The following is a 12784-nucleotide window of genomic DNA, read 5'->3' as shown; positions in this document are numbered from 1 at the left end:
CATCTACCCATCTTTTTTGACTCTTAATCAAAGTAAATTGCAGACATGAATACTGTATCTACTTTAGAATGGGTACCATACACAGGAATTCATTGTTTACCATTATTTTCTTTTGGTAAAAATTTTACATCTGAAATGAGCACAGCAAAATGTATACATTTGTGACATTGTCTGAGTTTTGACAAAGGTATACACCTGTGTAATCTGTCCACACAGATCATGTCTAGTAGCCAGAAAGTTCTAAGTCCCTTCCTCGTCTGACTCCACTCCTACTCTCAGGAAGCTGCCGCTGTTCTCATTTTTCCCCTACCGAGATTAGTTTTGCATGTTCTTGAACTTTGTATAAATGTAATACACTGTGTACTCTTCTGTGTAAATCTTCTGTGATAATGTTTTTGAGTTTCATCCATACTGTGCACAGGGGAGTGTGCTACAGCTTATCTGTTCTCCAGTGATGGATACTTGGCTATTTCTAGCTTGAATTATAAGTACAACTGCTGTAAATACATTCTACAAATGTTTTTTGTATATGCATCTTGGATAAAATACCTGGGAGTGCTATCACTGGGTCATAAAAGGGTGTGTGCTTATTTTTTTTTCTTTTAACATTTTTTCGAAGTGGTTCTACTATTTTACATTCCTACTAGTCATGTACAAGAGTTCCTATGCTCTACATTTTTGACAAGATTTTGCTCTTTTTGAACAATTATAACCATTCTGGTGGATGTTTAGTAATATCTCCTTGTAATTTATGAAGAATTTTGACATAATTGTGGGTTGATACGTCACAAGAACAGTACACAGAAGTACATACTGTCTCCCAGATTTCCTCAATGTTGACATCGCTTCCTTTTTCTCTCTTCTTCCCATGTGCTATCCATTATTTTCCATAAGATTAAGTTGCAGTTCTAACAGCAACTTCTCTTATATAATCATAATACACTGGTCATATCAGGGAATTAACAATAGATAAAATGCTGTCACGTAACTTGTAGTTTTTGCTGAGGTTTTGTTAGTTGTCCTTATAGCAAAAGAAATTCTAAGCTTGTCCACTGCATTGTCATCTCTTTAGTTTCCTTTATTCTGAGCACTGGCATTTTTGGAAAATGTATGTGCTGTCTCTTAGTCCCATTCTGGGCACTGGTTACTTTAGTCATTGAAAGTGGTGTCTGCCAGGTTTTCTATTATAGAGGCATTCTTTTCCCTTTTTTAATTGAAAATATCTATTATCTTTGAGACTATATTGATAAACCCAAACTTTCATCAACTAGTTTTAGCATACATTGTTGATTTTTGCCTGAATCAGTTTTTTATTATGATGGTTGGCAAATGATGACTTATTTATATCAGTGAAGACTCAGAGTCTTAAGTTAACCAGCAGGTTACCATCACTTACCTTCTATTTCAATGTCCGTATACCTTTTGTAGTATTTAAGTGATCTCTGATGTGGCCAGTGAGGGCTGCTTCAAGCTGTCTTGTGTCGCTTCCTCATGTTTCCATCAAAGTTACTACATTTTTGTTATAATAATATATTCTGGGCACTAACGCTGGAAGCAGTCATGTATCCAAGGAGCTTTCACCCCTTTATACAGAATGGGATGCAGAAGTCAGTATCTGGGACTCAGTGTTCACTGGCCGTCAGGATCAGTGTGTCCAGGCCGCTCAGAGTCTTGGGCTGGAAGCAGATGTGGGTGTGCGGGCACGCAGGTGTGCGGGTGCCGGGAGCCGCATCCACCTGCAGATCTGTATGCGCATTTCTCCCTCCCTCCTCTTTCTCCCTCCTTCCCATCCTTTCTGTGCTCCTGCCTGACTGTGTGTGAAATCCTGAGTTGGCACAGATCTAATTCTAATGCAACCTTTTCATATTTGTAACTCTCGTACTAAGCATCAAGAAAACTGGCTCCAGTTATTCAAATTATTCGCTCAATCTGAGAAAGTACAAACTTTCAGAATTGCAGCTCATGTCTCTGCAAAAACTGGAGCCTACAAACTAGACTGCAGTGTTTTCATAGACTACTTGTCTTTACAGAAAGTGAAGCCAGAGATCATGTCATTAAGATGCTGTATTCAAAAGATAGATTGTTTTTCTTAATTCATTTTATAGCGTGGTTATGTTTTTACTTTGAAATTTAGTTGGGTTTGTTGGTTTCTGTTAATGTTAATTTTCAGGATTTCTCTCCAACCTTAAGGGCTTTATTCCCTGTCTCCCTCCCTTCTACTCTCCCTTTCTCTCTTTCTAGTATATGTGACCCATTGGCATTACTCCAAATACACTTTTGCAAAACTAAGAGAAGTGTTATCCTCACTGCCTTTCCCTCTTTCATTTACACCTAATTCCTACCTACACCTGGTAGACCCTAATCTCCGGTTTTTCTTTCTTGTGTATTCCTTTTGTACAGATCATTAGATACATGCGTGTTTTCTCATGTTCCCCTTTTTCTTATGTGAAGCGTGTAACATGTTGTAGGCACTCTTTCTGTACTCTTCTTTTTCACTGAACAATGTTTCTGAGAAATCCTTCCATGTCATTTTGTAGAGATTCTTTTGTATGTCTATGAACACATAATATTTCTTTGTGTGGCTGCAGCATCGTTGATTCAGCCACTCTCCTTCCTACATGGACATTTTGGTTGATTCCAACATTTTGCAGTTACAGGCAACACAGCAATGAGTAATTCTGTGTCTGTATTGTTGGGGATGGGGGTGCTGTATCTTGATGATAACTTCCCAGAAGTGAAACCGCTGGCTCAAACAGTAACCACATATTTATATTTATCTGTTGCCAAATTCTGCCCCTAAGAGCTCTACCCACCGACTTTTTCTGCGAGCCCGCTATAAGATGCCTGTTTTCCTACAGCTTCACCACTAGCAAGTGTGGTTATGCTTCTTAACTTTGACTAATCTGTTGGTATTTTGGTATATTTTAATTGTATTTTTATGAGATTCACCAACTTTACATTTTTAAGGGCCATGTTTGTATTTTATTTGGCCAATTGTTCTTGTGTTTTTTCTATTGAGTTTTAATCTTTCACCTCAGTTTTTAAGATTTACGTATGGAGCCCTTTGTGTTTATAGTTTTCTTCCAGTTTTGCAATTGTTTTTGTATTTGTTTATGCTGTTTTTTAATTGTGAAATAAATGCAGCAGTTTTTGAAATTATTACTTTAACAAAGCAAAATTTATCACTCTTTTATCACTTGGGGATTTTTGAGTCAGTTCGAGCATCTTTCAATATACCAGAGTAAAGAGGGATTCACCCATTTTTTTTTCTAGGTACATTAGATTATTTTTACATTTTGGGCTAAAGACATTTTACAAGTAAAACTGTAAGTTTAAAACACTGTTCACCAATCGGCATTGTTCAGGTGGTAATCATTTTTTTTTTTCCTGTTCTCATAACTTCTAGCGAGCTTTTTAAATACTTCCCCTCCCCACAATTACTTTCCTGAAGTTTAAATACAGTGGATTTATTTTAAAATGACTCTCTAGCCTCATTATTATATAAACAGTTTGTGTGAGAGTTGGGGAGTTCCTAATTCTCTAGGGCTGCCTACCTGAAGTGGACAGGTCCAAAGCCATAAAATGTTCCCGTTGAGCTAGTAATAACAAAACAGGTCATTTATCCTAAGGAACTAACTTAAAATGTGAAAAAGACTAAATGTGTGGAGACCTTAATTGAAGTAATAGTTCTATTAGTGAAAAATTGGAATAATCTAAATGTTTGCTAATAAGTTATATTTCATTGATTTAAGCATAGAAAAACCATTCACTGGATTTTGGAAAGTATAGTCATGAAAATTGTAGCAATATGAAAACATACCTTTGCTTGTTAAGTGAAAAACAAAACAGAATCATTGTTATGGTTCAAAGTGACAAAAATTTAAGCCTGTGTAAGAAGATACAAATGAACTGTCTGGAGCAAGAGGCACCTAGGTGCAGGGAAAATGTGATCCAACCTCCAGATAAAAAGTCTCGGGAAAACCTGAAGAAATATTTTAAATGTCTTAGATCCAGGTGTGGCTGTTGAACCTATGGGAGAACTCACATGGGTTGAATTGCTGGGCCCCAATAATTTTAAATGGGACAAAAGCCCACAACTGGAGAGTTGAGGAATTTACTGGCTGTTGTTTGGAACTTTAAGGATTAATTTTTAGAGAAAGAATCCAATGTGCTGTTAATCAAGAGGATTATACTGTGGGCATGGGTGACTATGGATAGCTCCTCTGAGGTAGGTGATGAATTTAAGGCTGTAGGAGAGTGGCTGATTCTGTTGGCATAACAGAAAAATCTCTCTTAGCACTAATAATTGTGTGGGTGAAATTTTTGAAACTTGATTAGAGACATATACCAAACGATGCAATATGTTATTTTTCTAACCTGTGCTTATTTTTAATTTTTTTTTAAAGACCCAGCTGCAATTTAATAGGAATGTTCCTACACATTCAAGCAACTTGGCAATCCAGTATACTTGCCCACATGCAATTAGAATTGAAAAACTGAAGCACTCTTACAATGAGTCATACCATTGTAAAAATTTGGATTTTAGAGATGGTCCTGACCTAAGCAGTTCTGTTTCATTTTCTGTCATCTCAGAAGAAAGACTTAGCTATGCTGTCCACCTAGCCAAAAGAGATGTAAAACGAAGGCAATTTGAAGAACACATAAGAGAACATCATCTCAGAAGTCAGCCCCAAATCTCTCAGGAATATGGACACACTAAGCATAAAATATCTGACCATAGGGTGGAAAGGAAGGAGTCAAGGAGTCGGGCAGCCTGCCAGTGTGGCCACCAGCCATCCAGAGCAGAAATTTCCAGCTCAGGTGCCAAGGTATACCTGTACACATCTCACTGGGGACAGTCAGATCTTACCATGCCAAATTTACCACCTACTCATGATCCAGGACTTCAGCCATCTGCCAGAATAAGTGACCACAAAAGCCTGTGTGAGCACAAGAGCCTGCTGGAAGTTCAGAGACTCCGCAAAGAACTGAGCAGTTGTATCCATAAAATTGAAGAAGTTGCTAAAAGAGGTGAGAACAATTAGATTCTTTATGTTGAAGAGGTGCCATGAAAGGATAGTTCACATGTATTCCTCTGATATTCCTTCTTTCCTCCTGCCTCCCCCCAAAACCAAATCCAGCTTCCTCCTCCTGTAGACCTGGAGTTTGACCAGTGTCTTTTTCTCTGAAGAACTGACCCTGCCTAGCCCCCTTAACAGCAGAGGACATGGAAGAGCTTCTTCCATATAGGCTGCACTTGGTAAGGTGACAGGCCCAGGCCCCGTGTGGGTGGACCAGCCACCTGAACCATAGTCTTCTGGCATTTGAATGCAAACTATCCTGTAATGGATGCTTTTTTGTTCAGAAGTCCTTTTAGCAAAACGATTTTTTATATTTATATTAAAAAGATCATAGCTTATGTGTATTGTTGATAGATCCTGTTCTAAGTTAGGCAGTGTTTAGCTGAGACACAGAAGTGAAAAGGGAATTTTCACTGGGTGGAAAATATTTGACTCACAGGGTAGAAAGGAAGATGTATAATACTGTTGTTTGTGATTCTTAGTATTCGCTATGCCCTTGTGTTTCCCTGGGAGGAGAGGATTGATTTCTTGTGGAGAATTTGGGGTTACCGCAGCGAACATGTAGGGAATCAGGTTCAGCTTTCAGAGTAGGGAGTGAGTATCAAAAGGAGCTACTGTGGTAGGTGAGTACATGGTCTAAAATGATCTTTTGTGTTTTAAATTTAATTCACAAATGCATTTGAACATACATGCATGTTGTATAAGGCATTTAAGGTTTAAGGCTTATAAAATATCTGTAATCAAAAAGAACAAAAAATGTAAATGAGAATATGGTGTTACAGAACAAATCAAGGAACAGAAAAATAAGACTTACTAGGGATGGGTTACAAATTTGTTTCTGAGTTTGCAGTCATCCGAAGAAATTGTGATCATTTGACAGAGTCTAAAACAGAGATAAGACAGTTGTGCAGAGAAAAGGATTATTCCTCATAATGAGGCTGGAAAGAATTTTCTCCTTTGGATCTTCATAAAGAGCATGTTGGATAGTACCATGAACTAGTCAGGAACAGTCCTGCATGAAGTCAAAGAAGTGTGTGGCTCGTGGCTCACAGCGCTGCTGAGGGTCAGTCTGCGGCGCTGCTCCTCGGCACACTTTGAGAAGCCTCGCTGCCAGGGCACTGGAGCCACGGGGCCCACTGCTGTGGAGATGTGACCTACTGCAGGGGACCTTCACAGCAGCGTTTTTCAAGCTTTCCTGGGTACTTTTATACTTGTGCTTTAAATTTTCAACCTGTCACAAGTCAAAACTTTGTGAAGTATAATAAAATGTCAGAAGAGTCATGTGCTGCTATAAAAACCTGTAAAAACTTATTTTCAATTTCTGCACTTAGCTGGGCGTAGCCTGGTCACCACTGGTGACAGCCCCCTACCTGCAGCCCACCCTCTCAGTAACCTTGAAGTGTGACTGCACTTCCCTAGTGCTGCACCATAGACTTTTTGCATCAAAATTATCTACAAGGTAAGCTGTTAGAAACCCTGCCTGAGCCCCTGTGGTTAATATGAATGTCAGGGGCCTTTCTGGTGTGCTAAAGATTAAGTCATAGCACTGTGAAGCTATCCACGCCCCTGTAGCACCGGTTCAATCCCCTGCCAGGGAGCTGACCCACATGGTGCAGCAGACTTCTCCTGTCTTGTCTCCTTCTCGCCTCAGCAGTGTATTTCAGTAAATCCTCCTGCCAGGGTGGCCACCGGCCATCCAGAGCAGAAATTTCCAGCTCAGGTGCCAGTGTATACCTGTATACATCACACTCACTTTGTCTCTGGTGAATCCTCTCATCCCCACCCCCACCTCTGGCCTATACCCCAGCTCTTGTATAGAGAAATAAAATAAGTCTTTATAAAAGCAAAACAAAACATGAATGTCAGTTGCAAAGCTGGATTTTCCCCTGGGGTGCAGGCCAAACAGGACATAGAGGCAGTTTGGTTTGTAGGCTCCAGTGAGACTTTATCAGTGCCTAAAACTCTGGATTTCAAATTTTTGTTTTCTTCAGAACAGCCTTACTTCAAGTTTGAAATTAAAATACTAAGCATTTGTATTTATAAAGTATACTTTTACTGATTTAAATGCTGTACTTATCTGAGTTGTATAGTGGAGTTTTGCTTAAGAATTTTTTATAGACCTATAACTGTTGGCTAGAAGGAGTGGCCACAGTGTACATCTCTGAGGCAATCTTCCGGACATAATTTATTTGAACCAGTTTTCGGAAAATGTGTAGTACCAGTGTGTATGCAGGGTTACTTCTGACCAATGCATGAAGGCTTTGGATTTTCAAATCATTTTAGCACTTGTTATCTTAATCTGTTGGAGGAAGGATTTCTGCTTTGGATTCAAGATAAGAAAGTATAAAAGAAATCTTGCTAAACATAAAAGTTGGCCAATAAAGAGATTTTGAAAACATTGAAAGCATCATAGATTTGAAAATGCTCAATGTAAAAACCTTTAAAAATAGTACAAGATGCCTAACAGTATAATAGCCTAATAGTAGCAAGGTTGCCCAGTGGGATTTGCTTTGGGGCTTCTGCATGGCGGAACGCTGTCCCTTCCACCTCTGAGCCTGTGCCTTCCCTGTTTCTGGACTAATGAAAATGAAATATTTCATAGGACCGCCTTTTAAAGATTTATTTATTTGTGCATACAGAACGGGGGTACAGGCCAGAGGCTCAGGGGTGGTGAGAGGCTTCACCAGAGACAGAGGGGGAGCAGAACAGGCAGATCGATAAAATACACTGCTGAGGGGAGCAGCGGGCGGGTCAGGAGAGGTCTGCCACGTCATGTGGTCACCTCCGGGGCAGGCAGGGATCCAACTCATGTGGAAGCGGCTTTAGCTTCTTAGTGCTGTGCTTTAACCCGCTGCGCCACCAGGGAGGGACCGAAATTGTACAAGTTTTTATTGGTGGTTTATATAATTCACTTTGGGGAAAAAATTATTTCTAGATCGAATAGACGATGCTTTGGATCCAGATGAAGAACGGCGAGTGCGCGTCAGGAGGCAGGAGCACGCCGTCCGTTCTGCCCGCACTCTCTACGTCCTCCAGCAGCAGGTGTGGTGTCCTGGGGGGTGGGGGGGGGGGCGCACGCTTGGGCATTGCCTCTCAGGGAAGCTGTGGGCCTTCGCATCCCACGGGAATTCTAATGTGTCTGTGACACTAAATTTTCCTAATAGGCGGACAAAACGTTCTTTATTTTTTATTTTGTCATCTGCTTTTATGTGTATTTGTCCATTTTGTGTAGATGAGATGACCAAACTGCTTAAATAATTGTTTTTGACTCCAGAGGGTCATACACATTTGAGGCTCTACTATAACCATTGACCCTTTACCCACAAAAAAAAAATGCTCATTTATACAACTATGGTCAGGCAGATCAGTTGCCCTGAAACTCTTGATCCCAGTTAAAAACTCCAGTTTCAGAGGAAGGCTGTTTGTTATTTTTACTTCTGTTTACAATGTACTAGAAGCTGTGACAGTAGAGATACTGAATGACTTATTGAACTGTAAAGAATGAAGATCATGCTAAGTGTCTCACGTTTAATGGCTTATAAGTAGGTATTCACATTCTTTAAACTGCAGATAGATTTTTAAAGAGTTTTAGTAAGTCTGGGCTGGAAATGAGGTCCCATTCTAAGAGTATGTTACTTCGGGACCCTAAGTAGGTCCTGAAGTCACACATCAGCCGTATTACTTGAACCAAAACCTAGTCTTTTTCATTTTAAGAAAAATGCCTGAGTTAGATTTTCTGTATTCTCTTTGGGTTCTCCCCTGGAGAGCCTCCTAAAACACAGATCTTACCCTGTCCATCCTCTACTCTAAAGACTTCGGTGACTGTGTAATTAGAGGATGAAAGCTAAATTCTTAAGCATGGCACTCCTACCTTTCCAGAATCACCTCCACCTTCGCTCCTTCATGTTAAATTCCTCTTACACTGGGGACCAAGGGATGGAAGGTGAACACTGTGCTTTATTGGTCATCTTGAACTGGAAACCAGTAACTATTTTTGGGGGAATGAATGAAGAGCCTTGTCTCATTTTCAAGTGACTTGAATTAATATTGGTTATTTTTGGACAAGACAAGATGTATCCTTTTCTACAAAAAAGATCATTGGAAAGGTATGAAGTTTTCATTTTTCCCCCTTTACAAAACAGGTTAAAGAAATCCAAGAAGAATTGGATAAGTTGAGTCCACATAAAATTAAGCACACTAAGAAGGTATGACACAGTTCAATTGTGATTAATCCTTGTTATCTATAAGGTACATCTCCAGTGTTTTGTTAGTGCTGTGTGTGGGTTCTCTGCACTATTATTTCAGCATTCGTAGAAACCTGTTGGGTGTGAGCTCCTTAAGTGTTCTGAATTTGGGGTGGTTTTCTAAGGAGCTATTGTTGCTGGTAGTATAAGATTTTGTCACAAAACCTTTAAACTTTGAAGTTCTTTTCTTTTACTAGATATTTCATAATAGAAATAGCTCAGTGAAGAAAGAAGATAGACTGTAAATATTTGTCAGAGGAGGGGCTGAAGTTTGGAAGTTCTGAATGTTGAAATAACTTCTCACATCTTATTTATTGCCAGTCATGGGCAATGTCCAGGCTGGCGGCTGCCCATCGAGGAGCCATTCGGGCCCTACAGATGTTTGTCACTCAGTTTACTGACCGAGGAGAGCACCCAGTTCCTGCTCGGTGCAGGGAACTGGGTAGTCTGATTCGCCAGCTTTCCCTCTGTTCTGCCAAGCTGGATGCCGATTCTTCTGTTCCTGATGTGGTTATAGAGATTCTACAACAAATCGAGGTATGAAAGGAATTAGCTGCTACCTAGTAATGTCAAGCATTGCGAGTGCAGAAGGAACACTTCACTTCTGTTGTTTTTTTATAGACGTCTAAAATACTGTATTTCACTTCTTTGAGACTTAGTGGCTAGTGTCTAGAACATACAACATCTCTGAGCCAGGCCCATTAATTAAATGGAATGTTCCATTCCCTGACCATGCCTTCTAATAAGGAATTAGCTAACATAGGAAAGGCAAGAGAAGCAGTAACACTCTTGGATTAATGTGCAGATAAAAATATCACCGTGCACTTAGACCACTTTCTGAAAATGAAAAACGTGAAGGTAATCGAAAGCCAAGAGTTACGTCTCATGCTAAGACTAAAGACTGATGGAAATTACACGTGGTGTATGCCAGTCAGGAATGGATAGCGTTCTTAGTTCTTACTGATAACAAAATCATCAAGAAACAGTAAGCCCTTAAATCTATAGTTTTCTGAAGTTTGTTAGTGCTACCACACCATTTTGCCATTTTATCCTTACCGCAGTGCTATGATTTTCAATAGGCTTTTTTATTACTGTTTTATAGATTTAAAAAAAGGCGGGGGGTTGGGCAGCAAAAGTCAGATGACACAGTTACATCTCTTGGGGAATAAAATTCCTATCTCCTGACCCTCACACCAGCGTCTTTCCACTGTGCCACCTTTTGTCAGCCAGAAATGAAAAGATGACCCTTATTTTAATGTGGCAAAGTAAGCTGTTAACTGCGAGGGCAAGATGGTGTAGTATGGAGAATGATGGACTAAGTCCCCTTCCAGTTCTGCCAAGGGCTCCCCATGGTTATCTCGGCGGCCCCTCTGCCCTTACAGGTCCATTATCCCGCAGGTGAGTGTGTGGTGCATGCTTGTTCCATTGTGTGTAATGGAACTCACTCCTGGAGGTATTCAAGTGCAGACGTTTCGAGGGCGTAGCGAGCCAAGTGATGCTTCTGAAACTTACCCATAAGAAACATTCATTGGCCAGAATGATTTCCTTTTCAACGTTGTAAGCATGTTTTACCTCCTGGCTTTTGAACATATTCTGCAGTGCAATGTGGTGGCGCACTGTACCATTTCAACAGCTTCCTACTGTTGCCTTCCTGCCCTCTGGACCAAAGCTGTCTGGCTGTGTTCAGCTGTCTTTAGTTTGTACTGACCAGGTGGAGACAGGCCCTCACTGCCTGGTTTCAAATGAGTAAGTACTTCGAGGGCTTGCCACTTTCACAAATGAGGGATAGGTCTGTCCCATCAAGTGACCAGAGCCACTGACTTGCTGACTTTCCTTTCATTTGTGAAAATGTACGTTACATGTGGTCTATTTGCTCACTGGTGGTCATACTTGTGTTTGTGAGGTTTTCATGGGGAATTCAAATGCCTTAAAGTTACGCAGGATTGCATTCTGTATTTATGTATAGATTATTTAACTTCTAACATGGGATCCTTAACTTAAGGATTTGAACACCTTAAAAGTAGTCATATCCTTTATATCTTTGCTGTTGGTCTCATGAATATTACACATGTAAATAACACACATAATTCCTTTCGTTAATTAGTTAGATATCTAAGATATAAAGTGTTAATGTTTCATTAACCATTAGACATGCCATTTAATAACACCTTTCTCTGGAGCTCTCATTTTTAGTTTTGCAATTAAAAAATCAGACTTTTGTGAGATAAACTAAGAATAGTTGACTTTCACGGCAGGCTTTGGAATCCCTTCTGGAAAAGAAACTGTCACCAAAAAAGGTGAAGAAATGTTTCTCTGACATTCGAAATGGATTTCCTCTTGGTCACCCAAGGGCTTCCGAGACATGGCAGAGTACATCCCCGAAGAGCGGGAAGAGAGCCTTTGTAGCCAAGGAGGTGTTTCCTCAGGAAACGAGACGGCCCTCAGTGGCAAAGAGATTGCTTGCTGGTATGTTTTCTGCATGTTCTTGTCTTCTTTGAGGTTGTCTGGACTGTAACAGTTGCTGTACTGAGGGGAAAGTCAGGGGTTAGAACTGAGTCCACGACAGGTATACTTGCAGAGGTGGGGTACAGGCCAGAGGTGTGGGGGTGAGAGGATTCACCAGAGACAGAGCGGGGAGCAGAACAGGCAGATCGACTGAAATACCCTTCTGAGGGGAGCAGTGGTGAGAGAGGAGAGGTCTGCTGTACCATGTGGGTCAGCTCCCTCCCGGGGATTGAACTTGTGCTGCAGTGGCTGCGGACAGCTTCACAGTGCTGAGGCTTACGTTGTCCTTGCACCACGAGGGAGACCCAAAGTTCATTTGCACTTTAACAACAGGTATATAGATATGCCTCCCCACTCCACATGCACATTTCATAGTTGATGTTATTCCAGGGAGTGGGATTACTAGATTATGTGCTATGCACATCAGACAGATCTGCCAACTTGCCCATGAAATTGGGCATATAATTGTATGTTGACTAGTAGTGACATTCAGTGTATGTTTTTCCACATCCTCACCAAACGCTTTATATAATTTAAAAGATCTTCCAGTGCTGGTGGAAAATGGTATCTTATGATTTTACTTCGCCTTTCCCTGAATCTTAGTGAGGAGGATTTTTGTTCCTTAGTGTGCTCGTTTCTTCCGTGATCTGGCTGTTCACATCCTTTGTCTATTCACATCCCTGCTGGGTTGTGTGTCTTTTGCTAGTAGATATAGTTACATGCATTCTGAATCTCTTTTGTTTTTACGTATTGCAAATATTTTCTTGGAATCACTTACCTTTCACATTTGCTTATATTATCTTTTCTGATATAGAAAACTTTTATAGGAAAAAAATCATTCTTTCTTACATATTTTAATATTTCATGGAACTTTTTTTTTTAAGATTTATTTATTTGTTCATACAGAACTGGGGTACAGGCCAGAGATGCGGAGGGTGAGAGGATTCACCAGAG

General features: G+C 40.3%; 1 protein-coding gene across 3 annotated transcripts in view; it reads left to right on the top strand.

Moving 5' to 3' along the window:
• Positions 1-12784, top strand: part of KIAA0753 (KIAA0753 ortholog) — a 57246-nt gene that overhangs the window by 6097 nt on the left and 38365 nt on the right. For all 3 annotated transcript variants that reach the window (XM_012726653.1, XM_004685116.2, XM_012726652.1), the window contains exons 3-7: positions 4407-5031; positions 8017-8123; positions 9224-9286; positions 9647-9862; positions 11581-11791. In XM_012726653.1, coding sequence (XP_012582107.1) covers positions 4407-5031; positions 8017-8123; positions 9224-9286; positions 9647-9862; positions 11581-11791 — 1222 coding nt within the window. The remainder of the gene's footprint in view (positions 1-4406; positions 5032-8016; positions 8124-9223; positions 9287-9646; positions 9863-11580; positions 11792-12784) is intronic.

Source organism: Condylura cristata, unplaced genomic scaffold (genome assembly GCF_000260355.1).
Source record: "Condylura cristata isolate star-nosed mole 26May11 unplaced genomic scaffold, ConCri1.0 scaffold00017, whole genome shotgun sequence".
NCBI classification, from domain to species: domain Eukaryota; kingdom Metazoa; phylum Chordata; class Mammalia; order Eulipotyphla; family Talpidae; genus Condylura; species Condylura cristata.
Note: the sequence above shows the minus strand (reverse complement) of the source record. Positions and strands in the feature narration are given on the sequence as shown.